The 18,803-nt window shown below is 38.7% G+C and overlaps 2 protein-coding genes across 2 annotated transcripts in view; one reads left to right on the forward strand and one right to left on the reverse strand.

Moving 5' to 3' along the window:
- Nucleotides 1-4,013, forward strand: part of LOC111216976 (rhomboid-related protein 4-like) — a 9,944-nt gene extending 5,931 nt beyond the window's left edge. The window contains exons 6-8 of the mRNA XM_022738652.1: nucleotides 1,937-2,002; nucleotides 2,680-2,835; nucleotides 2,921-4,013. Of these exons, the coding sequence (XP_022594373.1) occupies nucleotides 1,937-2,002; nucleotides 2,680-2,835; nucleotides 2,921-3,066 (368 nt within the window). The 3' untranslated portion in view covers nucleotides 3,067-4,013. The remainder of the gene's footprint in view (nucleotides 1-1,936; nucleotides 2,003-2,679; nucleotides 2,836-2,920) is intronic.
- A 589-nt stretch (nucleotides 4,014-4,602) lies between these two features.
- LOC111216975 (solute carrier family 35 member F2-like) lies at nucleotides 4,603-16,479 on the reverse strand. Its single transcript, XM_022738650.1, has 8 exons — nucleotides 16,370-16,479; nucleotides 14,704-14,879; nucleotides 13,279-13,406; nucleotides 11,584-11,743; nucleotides 9,600-9,756; nucleotides 9,446-9,498; nucleotides 7,770-7,924; nucleotides 4,603-6,030 (listed from the first exon to the last, which is right to left on the reverse strand). Exons 1-8 carry the CDS (start codon nucleotides 16,477-16,479, stop codon nucleotides 5,647-5,649), a joined length of 1,323 nt encoding a protein of 440 aa, XP_022594371.1. The 3' UTR covers nucleotides 4,603-5,646.
- Between the last annotated feature and the right edge of the window lie 2,324 nt (nucleotides 16,480-18,803).

Genomic DNA, 18,803 nt, shown 5'->3' on the forward strand with positions numbered 1-18,803 from the left:
TCCCTTTTGGGGACTTCATGTCAGCTAAACACTGACATTCTACCACGTTCATACATAGCAGAGGAACCTCATCCCCTCATTATGGGCAAGTGTTCAGCTTTTGCAACAAATCTAAATTAAATTGGATCTTTTTAAATTTCTTCAATCCATTCATCAATTTTCTGCCGACTTATCTGGATACAGGTTATTGCTAAATGAGCATATTCTAGGAAGTATTTTTTCCATATACTTGTAATATATACAAATACATGTATATGGTAAGTTAAATTATCATTCATTTTCTGTCATCTTTGCGGCTCGCTGTGGATGTAAAATGGTATTAAATTTGGTAATTCTCTGTGGATATGAGAAAGGCTTGTAAAAGGCTAAACCGTACAGCTTAAGCAAATAATAGAAGACTTTGGATGATTGTGGTCTTCTCTTGACTAAGGAGAAACTACATTTACTGGTTTTATAAGTGAACCTATTAGTAAATTCAAGGTAAGATTCCATCGTGTTGTTTGATTATAAGAAGCTGGCCTAGGATTCTATATTAATACCTGCGTGAGAGTAAATCAAAAGCGTCTAGTCCAACAGAGAAATTGCTACACAGCCTGTATTCAGAACTGAAGCCTTCACATACCAGCTATAAGGGACTTCTGTCTTTGTGATGTCCACAACAAGGTCACGTCACTGCTTGCTAAGAGCCTATGGCCCCATAAAGCCCCAACACCACGCTGAACTCCACCATTCGAATCTTGCAGGTATTTGGTTTCTCTGAGTGTTTACCTGATAATGTGCTCAGGGCTCTCTCTGTCTGATTGGGCTGCACCGACCTGTCTGTTATCAGAGCTCCTAGAGAGAAGCCTGAAGAGAGGAAGATGTAGAACTGACATCTCGATGGTTTTTGGTTCTTAAAACAACAATATATCTTCTTTCGTCAATCTTAATATGGAAAGTGTCATAAGCCTAGAATGGCTTTACGTTTAATTGTGACATTTGGACCAATTATAAAGTTAAGTCTCATCCACTCATTGTAAAAAATGGTACACAAATGACAGAATAAATTATTTAGAGATGTACGTTACTAACATAAAAAAAGGATCCTGGTAAAAACTTAGAAAAGAGTCAAGCAACAACAAACTATATTTTTTTGGTATGGTGTCCGTAAGATTTGTAATACTGAGTAGGAAGTTGTTTAAATTTTCATCGGGTCTGATTTCAGGATTCTGTGGTTCCCCTGGCAGGGTTCTAGTGCTTTGCTCTGGTTGCCCTGATACTGGCGATGGCTCAGATCGCTGTTGTGGTCTGCTCTACACCTGTGGGTCACTGGAAGACCAATCATCGGAGACGTTGTGCAGGTGCTGATGTGTGCTGTTGTGTGTTGCCGTCTTATGATGACCGTTATATGATACAGTGCTTCAAGAAGTATTCAGATTCTTCACATCTGTGCACACTTTATTGGTGTTGTTGGTTATTTTTTAAATTGGAGGCACGTCTTCACTCATATAGGCCACAGATGACAAAGTAAACATGTTTTTCTTTTTATGATAGCTAAAGGAGACAGGATGACTGGGTAAGAATTGCCAGATAAATAACAGAGATGTCCTCTACCAAAACCTGCTCTGCAGGTGCACAACCGTAACCTGAGACTGGCGGTCGCTCTTTTTTTTCCAGCCAGTTGTATTGGGTGGGTCGATATAACAGTGACCTCTATCAAAGTGAGCAAAACGTTGAAGGTAGTCTATGCTATTGTACTACTCGCAGATGTGTTGTGTCGGAGTTCTCACAATCCTTGTGTGTGGTGTGTGTGATGGTGTGTGAGTGTGAGAGAAGAGAGATGACGAGAGTGAGAGAGAGAGAGAGAGAGAGAGAGAGAGAGAGAAACTGTATCACCAAGTGTTAGTGAATGTTAAATGTCAAATATTCACTGAAATACAATTTTTTTTCCCATCAGAGTTTGTATCTTCAGATGTAACTATTCCACGGCCAAGTTCATACCACAGCTCTTCAGGTGCTTCAGGTACAACAGCATGTTTTTGTTTCGACCACTGAGAGGCAGCAAAGTCAGGAATGTTTAAATCCTACACGTGGAGACTGTAGAAGTAAAATGGGAAAGAGCGGATTCATGACATGTTGTAAAGGCAGAGTTACACTCTGGATAAGTAGAAGTTTTTCTGCTGTTTGAGAGATTAGAACCAGCAGGACACCTCAGATGTTTACTGTGGAACCTCTTTCACTCAGCCATTTGACAAATCCCAGTGTGACTTCACGAAACACGTTTTTGGCCATAATTCATTCAGAATTCATACGCAAACAGAATTTAACACAAATGTCTAATTGGATAAAATGATGAAGTAATATTTTATATGCCCCATTGAACAAAGCTGTTGTGAGTTGTGAATGTCCGACCACTTCAACAAATACATGTTACATGTTTCTTTGTTCAGTTTGTTTATTATGAATAATGATTAAAGTTCCAGTGAGATTGAATCATCTAGTAACTCACAAGAGTTACTACTGATAGGACATATTTTAAGACTAATCTACCAGGTTACTTTCCAACCTGTGTTTTTTCAACCTGCGAAAAGTGTCACCCTACAAAGAAATGAGAATTACACAAAGGCATCGATCATTGCTTACTGTTCAGTTATTCTGTATCTAATTACATTGTCTACATGTGTGTAAATGTGTGAGTAGGCTACAGCGGGACTAGGCGAGGAAACTCAGAAGAGCCACGACACGCAGAAGACTCTACAACAGATCATACGTCTGATTATACAGAATCTTACATCGCAGGACTGACGGAGGAAGAGCAGATAGAACTGGCCGTCAGAAAAAGCCTGAATCAAAGAGGCAAGAGAGAAAAATAAGAAGAAATGGAAGGGAGGCTGGCGTGTTGCTGTTGAACACATAAATTTAGTAATATTTTATTTTTTAGGACAAACCGGGCAGAGAGGAACTGCACGTCTCCCTCACGGTTCCCAGCCCAGCGATGAGGAGCTGAGTCCTGAGGAGCTGCTCAGGAGGAGGAGACTGAGGAGGTTTGATCAGGGATTTTCCAACCAGAAGAAGACGAGACTCTAGAGGCAGAATGAGAAGACACTGTGACAGTATCTCATATCTTCAGTATCTTACCTGCAGTCCATTCCAGCCGTGATGTCGGTGTCCAGTGTTGTGATTCACTGACTGTTGCTCGGAGAGCTGCTTCCATCAGGCTGTTTCTACTTTGTGATTCCATAACTCTCAAAGACTTTCAGCCTTTGTTGAAAAACCCAACTTTTGGCTTCCATTTTAACTGAAAAGCTGGGTTGGCATCAAGGACACTGCACTTTCTTGGTTTTATTTCTACCTTTTAGACAGAACCTATTCAGTCACCATAGGTAATCATGAGTCTTGCACAACTTGCATTACCTGTGGTGAACCGCAAGGTTCAATTTTAGGTCAATTTTGGATGGCACAACATTTTTTACAATTCCACTGAACCCCATCAGTTCCTTTCAGAAGGCTCTTGGTCCCTGGTCCACAAATGTGCTACCCACGGCCAGAAATCTCAGAGCACTGTTTGATTCACACCTGACCTTCGACCACCATATCTTAAAAGGTGTCCTGTCCTGCTTCCTTCAATTAAGATCCATCTCCAAAATAAAATCAAGCCCCTCATTTCACAACCCGATCTGGTAAAAGTCATTCACGCATTCATCTTCTCAAAACTGGACTAATGCAACTCCCTCCTCTCTGGCACAAATCAAAAGTCACTCTCCAAGATTTTACTGATCACTTTTAATGCACGCCAGGGCGCCGAGCTACATTACAGAGTTAACAACCCCATATGAGCCAATACGCAGCCTGAGATCCTCAGGCAGGGCCCTTCAGGCCAAAGTCGAGACTTAAATCTAAAGGTGACTGTGCTTTTTCCATCAGGACCCCTCGACTTTGGAACGAGGAGATAAGGCAGAATCAGTGACTTCTTTTAAATCACTTCTTAAAACCCATTTTTATAGACTTGCTTTTATGTGATGTCGTCTTTTTATCGTCTTTTTTATCTTTTTATCGGCTCCATTTCGCCTCCATTTCGTCCATTTATTGCTTTTATTGTGGTTGCGAGCGTATGTGTGTGTGTGTGTGTGTGTGTGTGTGTGTGTGTGTGTGTTCCTATGCGGCATCTGCTCCCTCTAATTGTATTTATTTATATTGAAGCATATTGTTTGTCCTCCCTCTGTAACTCTACCTTATATCTATCTTGCTGTGATCCACCAGACCCATCCAAACCATGGCTGCTAGTCGAGAACCAATGTAATCTAGGAACAGGGACCAAATCTTATAGAATACCTTGATCATACACTTAGACCTGTATGTCAAATAGTCAAAAATAATTTTATGCCACCCAGCTATTGTGGGAGGTTTGGTTTTTATAAGATGTTTAAAGGAAGTTTAACATTTTTCCAGCAGCTGATTAGCTTAGCTTAGCACAAAGACTGGAAACAGAGGAAAAAAGCTAGCCTGAGTCTTGAGCAGTAACAAAAAGCACCAACCACAACCTCTAAAGCTCATTGTATACTGTTTGTTTAATCCATAAAAAACACAATGCCAAACACCAAACGTCCATTTTTTTTTGGGGGGGGGGTGTTATATGCCCATGACTATTTCTTGGTTCGGACTGGTTGCTCAGCTACCAGCAGAGATTCCAGGAAGTTATTGGGCCTGACTAAGGGAGAGTCTTAATTTTTAGCTGTTGGAAGGAGGCTCATGGCATCATGTCATCTATTTGCCAGTTATGCATGGGAATGAGAAAAAAACACCAAATTGCAAAATGAACAAAGTCGTACAATGTCCATAGTGGTGTTTTTTTATTTTTATTTTAGGTTGATATTACTGCTCTGATTTTGTAATGAGCCACACACAGCATCTGACTGTGACTGTGGAGACTGTGGTTCACACCCCATCTCCAGCAGTCACTGTCAGTTTCCTTTAGCCAAAACCCAAACTTAACCAAACCAAACCAGAGACGTCAGAGCTGAAAATTGCCATATGAATCCTTTTGGTGATGTTGATCCTGTGACTCAGCCACCAGATCAGAAAAATGCTCAGATGTGTCATTTTGTAAGACGATGCCAATATTCAAGAGTGTAAACTGGTTCGTTGTGGTTCTATTTACATTATATTTTTGCACAGTAAAGATGTACTGCTTTCCAAATTTCGCTGAGTGTAATCCATGTCTGTTGTGGAGGATATTTGTAATGGAGGATGTGGAGGCAGAGGGGAGCAGATAGTTAGTCATTATTATTTTGTTTTCTTTGAGCAAAACATTTGTAAAACACCCAGAAAAAAATCATGCAGTGAGTGGATAACAGGACTGTGAGGCAAGTGACTTTTGCTAAAAGTGAACATGGATAAAAAAATAAAAAATATGCAACTCGGAGGATGCCTGATATAATAACATCATAAGTAACAATGACAGCAGCTTTAACCATCTGAAGGATGAGATGTGTACCACTGTTTTAGTTTGTATTTGCTTTTATTTCCATTATTTTCTCATTCATATCTGTATTGTTAATTTCTGTATGTACTCTCTGCTGTTATATACAAGAAAAACTCAATAACTCAATAAATAAATGTTTTTAAAAATAAAAAATATGACATATTGACAGGTTGTTGTGCTGGTGTTCACATTTTAGTGCTGCGTCCAACAGCAACAACATCATCGTTCCCTCCTCCAAACCTCTGTGATGGCCCTGACGCTCTCCTCTTCTTCCTCCTCCTCTCATCTTCCTCCCAGCCCTCCCTCCTCTCTCCATCCGCCTGCTGCTCCTCTTCATCATCCTCTTCCTCCTCAGTAGTGATCTTCACGGCCACTTCCTGCTCGGTGATTTCATTCTTAGAGGCCGCGGGGTTGTTGTTGTATCCCTCGTTGTCGTTGGCAGAGGAAGAGGAGGTGGTGGGGTCAGCAAGGTCAGTGGGGTCACCGGGGTCAGCTGGTGCTGGCACAGCGTTGAAGGTGATGAAACCAATGAGGATGACCACCAGTGAGACCAGGTAGAGTGCAGAGAACTGAGGCAGAGTGGAGAGTAGATTTTAAATACTTTATGTACTTAAATGAATACAGTGATTATTGTGTCAATAGCTGCTTATTTACACATGCAGCAGTCACAGAGCGTCATTATCATTGTTCGTGTCCAGCTGATGAATTAAAGACCAATACATTCTCTCTTTTAGCTGTTTTTGGTCTTTACTACCTCCTCATAAAGACTCCACAATGTTCACCAGCTGCTCTGTAACTGTGTCTGTCTGCTGTTTGCTGCTGAGCAGGTGGTGGACAGTTGTGGACAAACGGTTTTACGAGGTTTTTCAGTAAAAACAGCGACCTAAGATGACTCTACGAGAGCGGTGACAGCGAACCAAAACAGCTGTGGCCCAGACAGCTAAACAATGAGCTGGAACAATAGCGACGTGTCTCAATTAGTGCACTTAACAGAGGCAGGAGATAAACCACAGAGTGTGTTTTGCTCATTGTTACTTAATATTTTACTTCACTCAACTGTTTGCAGAGGGAAAGTTTCCCTGCGCTCACCTTAAATCTCTGTTTAATACCTGGACTCACCTGCAGGATTTATCACAACCAGTATGCAACCTTTGTAGAGAGTGATGTGGAAACTTGAAACCTTAAGGCCACACTTTTCAGTGAAGCAGGAGACATCTTGTGGCCAGGAAAAAATTTTTGAACAATATTTTCATATTCATAGATTCTGAATTTTTCAATCAGGGAGGAAGATGGAGGAGATGTTATTTTTTAGAAGGTACATAAACTTTTGTTTTCTGAAAGAGTATTTTCAAATGTCTGGAGGGGCTTTAATCTGCAAATGAAGTGGAGGTGTAAAAAGTAGCATAAAATGAAAAGTAAATGAATTTAATGATGTTTTACTGGATGGTCCAGTTAGTAGTTCATGTCAGGGAAGCAGAAGAAAAAACAATGTACTGCATGAGTGACTTTCGGGATTCAGCACAGTGAAAGTCATTTAAAAAACCTATAGGACTCACAGGCTTATAAACTGTCAATCTGTTAGTCATATGTTAAAACAGGTTACACTTTAACCCTTATTAAATTATTCATTAACACTGCTGTGCCACTATAACATCCAGCAGGTTGCTGTGACCCAGAGATGGGTGGGATGAAGCACTGTAGTGTCTGCTTCAGAGAGAAGCCTCAACTTGAGACACTGTCATTAAAGGATCAGTCTGGTGATATTATTGCCATGAACTGCCATGAAAGACCAAAACCACCAACGTGTTAATCCGTCTCTCAGTACCCTCCACCTTACCCTGCCTGTCTGTGGCACTGAGCCCAGAGCCCATCGCTTTCTACTGAAGATGTAAATCTTTTTTTTTTAAAATTTAAAACAGGTGAAAATTATATACTTCCATTTCTAAAAAAAAGACTTAATAATTTCCTATAACAGCTGAGCATTGTGGTTATTTGTCCAGTGTTGTTAGGGACTATTTTCAGCTGCAGATGAATCCACATTTAGTGCTTTAGTGAGTATTTGGGACAGTAAGACAGTATATGTGGGACTGAGTCAAAATAATTATTATTATATTATTATTAATTATTAACATGTCACCCAGTGCAACAGTGTGGCCCACTGATGTATTTGTAATGGTTTTGGGAAACAATAGCACAGACAGGATACACGCGTAATACTTGTTAATAGGAGGCATTCTTTCATTAGTGTGTGTGTGTGTGTGTGTGTGTGTGTGTGTGTGTGTGTGTGTGTGTACACATGTCTGCTCACAGTATACTGAAAGAGGAAGACTCCACAGAAGAGGCTGAAGAGATCAGCGGTGAGCAGGGAGAGGTTGACGGAGGTGGCGCTGCTCAGCTTCATCACTATGGGCATACAGCTGTACAGAGCGTACATACACAAAGCAAAGGCAGAGAACAGGAGCCCTGAGGAGAGAAACACACAACTGTTATCTTATAGTAACAATTCAAACATCCTTAACTGGAAAAGAAGCTTCTCTCAGTCTTGCATCTCAAACAAGAGATTACTTTATATTATATTACTTTATACTTCATACAAAGGCTGTGGCCCAGGGGCCTCCCAACCTCTTGGGCCCCTGGGCCTGTGCTCGTTAGGCCTGTTCTGTAATCCCTCCATGTTCTGAATTAAATGTGTAGAAATAGATACACTGTGGTTTTATGAGTAGTTATCTGAGGCAGGGGAGTTGTTTCTTTGGTGTCTGCATGCAGCCTTTGAAAAGTCCTGTTCTCACAGGGAGGTTGCTGGTTCTGCTCAGTGTGTACACAAACCAAGTGGAGATTTATCTACAACCTAACCAGGTACAACGTGCACAACAGTTCCAATATATATACGTATATATATATATATACATATATATACATATATATACGGTACATATACGTATGTCTTTTTGCAGGAATAAAAAACAAAAAAACAACAACATTCTGCAGGAAACTTTACCCATACACACACACACACACACACNTTCTGTCCTGCTCGTCTTCTCTGTGGAGTCAGTGGTGGATCCTCATTAAAAAGCTGAGCAAGATTTTAATTATTTGTACAGAATCAGTGACCCTGATTTAAAAATATAACAAATTAACCTTCACTTTCATTCCTCCAACACACACACACACATATGTATGTATATATATATATATATATATTAATCTTGCCTTGTACATGTTTTGTCTATGAAAATGTATATATTATGTTAATGAAATACATTTTTATTTACTGTATACAGTAAATAAAAATGATACTATGTGTAAAATTAAGAACTTTTTTTACAAATTCATATTAAAAGTTATAAAGGATGTTGTTTTAATTATATTGTTAACAAATATGTTATAACATATAAAAATTCATCATATAGATAGTTTTAACATATTTACAAATTTTACTGTGTATTTCTTATATGTTATGAACTTTTATCTTCATATATCCAGATGATGTATACATGTGATATTAATAGGTGACATATATGGCAACATCTCTCTTGATATAGGGACATATATGTTATATACATTTCTGTGTGGGTCGTTAGTGGGTGTATTTCCCCTTCTTAAAATTGCTGTGACTAACTTATAAGTAATTAGTTCAGTTCAGAAAAGATTTCCCCAACACTGACACAAACAAGCTCATGAATTATATAAGAGATGAGTGTGAGCTGATACTGACTGATTTACAGTGTATGGATTTGATTGATTTAGTCTGGTCCTGTGACATAAAGGGGGACAACTTTAATCAGTGTTTTCCAACAGAGACCAATATGGGGTCATCGATAATCTATTGCCCCTTCATGTTCCACTTCGTTTTTCATAACAAGGGAAACCGATGCTCAAATGCTCAAATCAATTAAATGAACCAGGAGAGGAGAAATAATCTAATCTTGCCTTGTACATGTTTTGTCTATGAAAATGTTTCTGTGTAAGACGGGTACTGACCGACTTGCCAGCTCCACTGAATGTTAGCAACTTCATTACGTTCCAGGATCACCCTGCACAATGAAAAACAAAAAAACAAAACACCAGATTGACCATCGTGTTGCATTAGTCCTAAAACAGACGGACAGAAACACACACACACACACACACTCACATCTGTACGGTGCTGATGACTGTGCCGAACAGGCCGATCATGCCCAGGAACTCCACTCTGCTCAGGTTCTTCACTGTGTATTCCTGACACACATTAGACACAGCGTACAGCGTCGCACTGAGCAGCACCAAGGCGTCACCCAACAAGATGTTGGAGGCTGAGCAGAGGAGAGAAACATCATCACTGTGGTCAAACATTGTCACAATAACATTGATCGGCCTGATGGTGGCACAGTGTTGCTTTGTTTGATTGTTTGTATAGTATTCATATATATGTTTAAATACACTGATTGGCCCTTAACATGTTATTCTGAAGACAATAAAACTGACATTGGTGCATTCATCTTAAGTCAAAGACAGAAGTCATGCACAGAATATATGATTTTCACAGTTATGAAACGTTATTTAATTTGTGTGACATTTTTAATATCTAGAATAGCATGTAACCTGTGACATGAAAAAGCACCCTGTAAATATATAGATCAGGATGAAATTGTAGGAAATTGGACAAAATGGAAACAAAGAGAAATCCAGATCTCTATCAGCAGCACACAGACTTCTGCTGCTAGTATCTAGTATCACACTGACAAGTTGTGACAAAGAAGGTGCATGAAAAGTAATTGTGAACAGTGCCAGCTTTATTCTTGTCATCTGCACCTGAGGTTGAGGTTAATAGTTATGATAGATAACTTTTATTCTCCACTTCAGTTCTCCACTGATTTAGGAAGAAGAAGGATCAAATGATGCAGCAGAAACAGAGATATCGTCTTTTTTATTACACACATTCTTCTCCTTTGTTAAAACCTGGTGCCTTCGTTACCCACAATGCAACACGTCTGCCCAGAGATTGGTCAGAGATTTGAGTGTGTTCTGCTTGTAGTGGCTAAAGTAGCTGGAGCCTGCAGCAGAGATGAGGAGCTATGGAGGTCTGGTAAGTTCACTTCTTTGTAACCCTACATCCTGAGATTTGTTTGATTTGTTTCTTCAGACCCGACCGACGCTCAAGTGACATCACTTGAGGACAATTATCAGACTTCACTTTGAAACTTTGTACTATAGTTTCACATACGCACTGGTGCTCCCCGACGCCTGGGCCTGAATTTATCAAACTGCTAAAAGTTAGATTTTTGACGTGAGCGAAAGAGAAAAGTGAAACCCTTCACTATTACTTACAAACTTAAGAATAAAAACTATTTAAGTTAAAAATGCTCTTAAATCTCAGAAAGCTTCAGAAGGCTTCGGGAGTAATAATAATAATAATAATAATAATAATAATAATAGATTAGTTGAAACAGTATACTTAGGAAAAGAGTCGTTTTAGTCTATTATCTGCATTTGGACATTTGATATGAAGTTACACTTCTCTCATTTATCAGGCTGCAAACAGACAGCAGGAATAAATTAACACTGATTCAATTTACTGTCTAAACAACTTCATTGTCTGCACTTCAATTTTCTTCTTTGATTTCCATTTCATTCAATTAGATTGTTGTTCAGTTCCCATGTTAATTATTACCACAGATTTCAAGATTTGACACAAATAAAAGTATATTGTTTGAGTGTCACATATGGCAGATGTAGGGTCACTGTTTATCTCTGATTGGCTACTCCTTCTCTGAGCAGACGTGATGACTTGAGAGTAGCTTTTAAAAGTGACTTTTAGTAGGAGAAAGTCAATAAATATATTTTATTGCTCACACACAGCTAAAACTGCCTAACAGTTTACAGTAATTTGGTACTTTTAGCATTCGTAAGTGTAATCCTATGAAGCCTGATAAAAAACTGGCCCTGTACTTCAATGTGCAAAGTTGGTACTATCCCCTTTAAGTCTGTGAGCAGGGACACGGCTGTAGTTTTACTTTAATCTGTCACTTTAAATGTCACAGCTTGATAAATGCTGACTCATCACAGGATTATTGCCTAAACACATTATAGCCCGGGACATTAATTAGCTCAGTGAGTAAACATTTCGAGGAAGTTCTTACTGGAGCCCTGGTCCCGTCCAGCCAGCAGGTCAGCCCCCACCATGGCCCCCACCCCGAGGAGACAGATGCAGACCGCTACATAGTGGACCGGCCTGTATCGTGTCTTCAAAACCCACCAGGACAGGAGCATTAGGACAGGGACCACAAAGCAGTCGAGCAGCTGGAGACAGGAACACAACCAGAGACACATTCATACGTAAACACAAAGAGCTGCAGCTTGTCAGAATCCGATGGCATCAGACTAAAAATAAGAGAGAAAACAAGTAGAGGTGCCAGTCCTGTAATTCTCAGTTATCTTTGAATCAAGTGTTTTCATGTCAGATAAATGTCTCAGGTTTGACCTAGTGAAGCTAGTATATGGTAAATCCTCATCATGTTGGAGGAGTGGCTGTATACAAATATAGATGTTGGGGGATCTCTACAATGATCAGGTCATGTCATTTATCATATCATATCACGTAAGTAGAATCTGATCTACTGATTGGCGTTTTGTGCACTTTCATAGTGTGCTGTAATCAAATATTAAAACAATTCAATGCCACAAAAGACCCTGTATTACTTTCTCCAGCTATAGAAAGAGTTACAAAGCATCTTCCTTTCTTTCATGTTACTGAAAAGTGCAGCTAAATTCACTGAAAAAACATTGGGGAGAGGATGTGGTCATCATATATTTTCAGAACCGAATTTGGTCAACTTTTTATGCATAAATAATGTGAGGTGCCGACAAGGTTAAAGGATAACTCCAGGACTTTTTAACCCGGATCTTATTTTCCCATGTTTTTGTGTGTGTCGACTATTGAGCAAGAATGGTTTACAGCTGCTGCAATGTAATCAAACGGAGCAGTAGTCTGCGCCAAACTATGTCCAATAAAAGCACAGACACAGACCTTTTTGTTAAAGAGTAAGAGCCTTGTTTAACCAGAAACAGCCATTATAACGTTCTGTTCAAAGCCACCAGACTCCATTGACAAAAACAGTAATTTTACCACACAGAAAGTTGCTGATCTACTGCTGCTGCAGTCAGTTAGTTCTTTTTTTTTTTCAATTTCAATCTACAGGACATCCTTTAAGAGACACACACCAACAGTTTCCACTCTAGTTTAGCTGTTAATTCAACAATTTTTTTTAAAGTATATTTTTTTGGGCTTTTTTTATGCCTTTAATGGACAGCACAGTGGAGAGTGACAGGAAACGGGGAGGCAGAGAGAGGGGGAATGACATGTAGTGAAAGGCCGTCCGATGCGGGATTCGAACCAGGGCCGACTGCAGCGAGGACTGTAGCCTCTACACATGGGGCGCCTGCTTAAACCACTACGCTACACGACGCCCCGACTTCAACAATTTTAATGAGATTATCTCCCTTTTAAACTTTTTTTTACAATTGAACCCACAAAAAAAATGAGATCCTCTTAAGTGGTGCAGATGCTGTTAAAGAAACTTGGTTCTCCCACCATATCACTCAGCAGTGTTGACATCTCAGTGTTTTATTTGACAGCAACCTCAGTTTCACCAGTCAAACCCAGTTGTGCAATCCTGTTTCTGTCAACCTAAAGAATCTCAAAGATCAGCCGCTCCTGTGTGCCATGAACCTGGAAGCTGTTATTCATGCCTTCATTTTAAGACCTTTTAACCACGTGTGTGTCAACCCGTTCCCTGACGTCCACAAATGCAAACAGAGCCTTTGCAGAGTCTCACCTGTACACTGGTGATGGTGGTGTACTGGTATGCTTTAACCACGGCGTAGTTGGCTTCCACATCCACCAGCCCCAGCAGAAGGTACTTCCACCATCGGTTCTTCAGAATCTGTAAAATATTGCCATCCCCTGCGTTTTAAAGGGGAACACCCCTGAACTTCAGTATTGACATTAGTTTGTTTCAACACCAAGCCTGAGGACAGTTTGATACTGCTCAATCACTCAGTCAACTCCAACTCTTACTGATGCCTGTTTATATCTCATTATAGTTTATATATATATATATACTCATAATCAAACAGAACCATTTGGGGAGACTGGGGACGGTTACANACCAGCCCCAGCAGAAGGTACTTCCACCATCGGTTCTTCAGAATCTGTAAAATATTGCCATCCCCTGCGTTTTAAAGGGGAACACCCCTGAACTTCAGTATTGACATTAGTTTGTTTCAACACCAAGCCTGAGGACAGTTTGATACTGCTCAATCACTCAGTCAACTCCAACTCTTACTGATGCCTGTTTATATCTCATTATAGTTTATATATATATATATAAGGCAGAAATTTAGCATATAGCATGTATTACACAATACTCATAATCAAACAGAACCATTTAGGGGAGACTGGGGACGGTTACAACAAGTCTTATTTCTCCAATCAGAAACATGCTGGAGTGATGACATTCATATTGAACATTCTCAGTTAGACCCTCCCCCCACCAGGAAGACAGAAGACACATTCAACATATGCTGCTGCACAACTGTAGCTATGTTTCAACAGTTTTAGTTCACAATAGACAGAATATGCAGCTATTTTTGTCCCATAGCGCAAGAGAAGCACCAATAATTGCTCATTTTAATGCATAAGAGAATACAAACAAGTTATTGTGTGAATTATTTTGTCAGCTGCTCATGATCTCATAATATATTTACCTGTTCTGTTCATCATAAGTAATAAAATAAATAAATTATGCCTATTTTGACTAAAGGTAGGTTCTATGTTCTACACAAGACTGAACAACTGTTGAGTAAATAAATAATACTATAAAATTATTGTATGAATAAATAATACTATTTTATTGTCAAATCATGCATATTGTCAGAATACTATGCTTATTGAGACAAAAAGCAAACGGTTCATTATTGAAATTTTATGTATTTTAAATGTGTTGCAACTGTCCCCAGGGTTGGGATCAGTTGAAACATCTGAATTCAAATAAATATCGTGAATGACATCATATGTAATCATCTTTAAATGGTACGGGTCATTAGCAGACAGTCCAATATGTAAAAGTTTGGTTGGTCTAGTTCAAATAGTCTCTGAGTGACTGAGACAAATGTAATGATTACAACCGTCCCCAGTCGCCCCTACTGCTATCATTAAACAACAACTACTCCTACACTGTGTTACTGTGGGGTTACTGTACCTGTTCTGCAGATCAGCATGGTGGTGTAGGTGACACACAGCAGGGTGTAGTTCAAGAAGCTCTGCAGCATGGGTGTGTTCACATGGAAGTTTGTTGCCAGGTACTGGGAGGCAATGGCCGTCCCACAGATGAGCCCTGCCAGGCCCTGACCCATGGCCAACGTTTTGGCCAGCTGCCTGAGAGAAGAGAGGGTTATCAAAAAGCTTCCAGGCACATTTATTTTTCAACATCGTCCACTTTAAATATTCTTCAGGAAATATCAGTGGTGACTATTGATCTTAGAGGTTTGACATTTTGGAAAATTCATGTCTGTGCAGTACATATGAAGCTATGAAGCTACAGCAAGCACCAGGTTATGTTAGCTTAGCATATGGACCGGAAACAGGGGAAACAGCTTGCTGGGTAGCTAAAACAACACCTCTAAAACACAATCTATCTTGTTTTGTCAATCCATACAAAAATATACTTGTAAAAAGAACAACTCACTGATTTACTGTGAGTTATGGACTGATGTATCTCCTGCAGTGGTGGTAGAATTGATCAAATCCTAACTTAAGTAAAAGTATTGTTGCAACAGTGTGAAAATAGTACTATAAGCTAAGTATACTATATATAAGTAACATTCAATGTACTCATCATCAGAAAAATAGCCTCATGTGACTGATATGCTATTATATATGACATTACTAAGATTGTTAATCTGATGCATCGATGGATAACTTTACTGCTGTAACTGGTGCAGGTGTAGATGTTGTTGTTTAGTGGTTACCAACGTAAGGGTTCGCCCCCTCCAAAGAGACACAAGATAAACTTAAGGGTTTGTGATGTGATTAATTGGGTAAGAATCAAGTTTGTAATAATGTTTTGGACTGAAGTGGATCTTTTCCTTTTTTCTAAATAAAATATTGTATAATTTAGTATTTTTGGGTCTTAAAGATAAGTGCAGGGGGAATTTTCTTCAGGAGAACTGCTTAAAACATGACACGGGGCCTGAACGCGACACTGTAAGTGGTCACAAGCCAAAAAGGTTGGGAATTTTAAAAATTAAAAAGATTAATAAAATTTTAAAAAATAAGCGTAGTGGAGTAAAAAGTACAATATTTCCCTTTGAACTGAAGATGAATAATTACTAAATTAATTTTTACATTTGATCATTTTGGTCCCTTCTATATATTTTTCCTCATGTACAGGAAATATAGTTCATCACCATTATTGACATTAGCAACACTGGCTACCAAGTCTGCAGTTATTCATGTTAGTAAGTCAACAGCAAAGTCACCTATAAATGTTAATAGAGTTCTGCAATAATCCATCAATTCTGTAGTTATTGATGTTAATAATCAGATTTTAAATGCATTTTGGTCCAGATGTCTTGCAGCACCAAACAGTCCATTGGAGACGTCTCACTGATGAATTAAACAGTTAATTAAAAAGACAAAATGTTGTGCTGAAAAGGAGGATTTTCCATAACCTGGCAACCCAAAAGTTGTTCTCGACAATGGCTTATAACTGACTTATTAAGTCTTAGAAAATGCTTTATTAACCAGCAATATAGGCATGAATTACAGACTATAAACCCCTTACAAATAGTGCCTTCAATATCAGTAACATAAGACTGCTGACTGTGCAGACACCTGCGCTCCTCTCATCTCCTCTGTCCACTCACCAGGTGAAAACTTCCTTGGGGTTAAATTTCCAGATCCTTGCCATGAGTCCAGTGCTCTGGTTCTCGTAGCTCATGTCCGTGGATGTGTCCTCGCACTGTTCAGTAGCCATGTCGTCTCACCAGTGATGGAGGAATCCTCTCTGAGCTGTAACTGTTACAGGTTTTTAACACCTTGACCTTCAGGGTGCTACAGCTGAATGATTAACTGACTCAAAGGGCAAAGATTACTCTTTCACCTATCTCCCTCTCTGTCTCTCTATGTGTGTGTGTGTGTGTGTGTGTGTGTGTGTGTGTGTGTGTGTGTGTGTGTGTGTGTGTGTGTGTGTGTGCATAATGTGTTGAAACCAGCCAGCAGTACTTATAGATAAGAACTGATGATGAAAGATTAAAGAAGTCATCTATGCGCTTCCTTTTGTTTTCATCGTCTTCTGTTACCTGCTGATGAGATAACGACTCATGTTGGAGGGAAAGTGCTTCATCATAGTTTTTTTTTCATGGAAATGGCGACGGTGGAAACAGAGTAAATTAACTCAAGCACAGTTTTCAGGTACTGGTACTTTACTTGAGTATTTCCATTTGATGCAACTTTACACTTAAGAGAAATATTGTACTTTTGTTAAGGAATATAAATTGGTGTAGTAGAACTTTGTGTTTTCTTATTTCCTCTTCCATTCCTATCTCAGGACTCCTCAGATTTATCTGGAGACTCTCTGGAGGGGCCCAACACCGCGGATTGGAACCACTGGACTGAACTACCACACTGTATGTAAATTAGGTAAAACTGACTTGAGCAGCTACAACAATAAAAATATAACTTAGACATTGATGAATCAATATTAATGTCATACATAATAATATATCTAAATCACAGGTAACTTTTTAGTATAGATCCAATACTTTTACTTTTGATACTTTGCACATTTGGCTGATAAGACTTCTGGACTTTTACTTCACCAGGATTATAAATACAGAACCTTCACTGGTCATGGAGTATTTTTACACTGGGGATGAAGTAAAGCATCTGAATACTTTGACCCCTTTCAAAATATCCTTCATTCATTAATGATCTTATGATATAATTGTGAACTTTCACTGCAGTTTCAGAAGAGATTACTCAGAATTTATATTTTAATATTTTCAAATTAAATTTACTTGTTTTATTTTATTATTATATTATATTAATATTTATTTCATGTTATTCTATTGTGTTTACTTATTGAGTCCTTAATTGGTTATTATTATAATATTATTATTATTATCAGTTAATTAGACAGAGCTGTAATAACACATCATGGCCACCGGGCGGCAGTGTGTCTGAGAAGATGAAGACAACTGGACTTACTTTAAGCAAGAATTACTGGAAACATATGGGATAATGTAAGTAGACAACGAGACAAAAACATATAACATAGGTCTGGTCATTTTTTGACATTTTAATGTGTAAAAGTTACATATAACGTTAACCTGAAATTAAAAGCCTAACCAGAGGCAGAAGCTGCAGTTTACATCTGTTCTGTTACTCATAATATATTCATATTTTCATCTGTGTTGTTCCTGTTCAGTAAACTAACAAATAAGTTATGATGTAACTAAACTAAAATCACAGTTTGAGGCTCAGTAAAGAAACAATTTTATAGGACATTAGAAAATTTGCAGTTTGAGAGGAAATAAAAGGTGCAGATCATAACACATCAAGTAATAACTAGAGCAGCTGTTTTATGTCAATCTTCTATCTCATGAAAAATATGTTTACTTGCTCTTGTAATATAGTTATCATGAAGGCCTACTTATGATGCCAAGTACTTATATCTAATATGAACAAATATATCCACACTTTATATTCAGTACAGCTGCAGTTCCACTCTGTCACACAGTCTATGGTCACACATGTTGGATTAAATGGTATGTGCTGCCCTCATCTGTCAAACTCTCTGCACTGCACCTTAGATTTAAACACTAATAAATGAAGGATTTGTCTGTGTAATTCATGCTGCCAGTTACTAAACCTCATTTTATTTTGACTTAAATTTTTAAAAACTATCTACAGCTTTATTTTGGCCTCAGACTGGTTTCAAACAATCACATGATTTTTGTAGATGTGCAACTGAGAATGATTTTATTATAGATTAATCTAACAATTATTAGTCTTCTTTAATTAACAGAGCTTAACTATTCTCTTAATGGAAATGTAAGAAAATAGTAAAAAATGAATTTGTCTGAGGCCAACATTACATCCATCCAACAGGCGGAAACAACTAATTGATAATTGATTATCATTAACAAGGTTTACATTTTCTCAAACGAAAATCACATTTTGAGGCTCAGTAAAGAAACATATCATAGAACGAGATTAGAATATTTGCAGCATTGATTGGAGGGGCCCCCTGCCAATATTATCCTAGGGCCCGGCAGACTCATTCGCACTGGAGCTCAG

The sequence above is a fragment of the Seriola dumerili genome, unplaced genomic scaffold (genome assembly GCF_002260705.1).
Source record: "Seriola dumerili isolate Sdu_G_001 unplaced genomic scaffold, Sdu_1.0 BDQW01000036.1, whole genome shotgun sequence".
Lineage (NCBI taxonomy): Eukaryota > Metazoa > Chordata > Actinopteri > Carangiformes > Carangidae > Seriola > Seriola dumerili.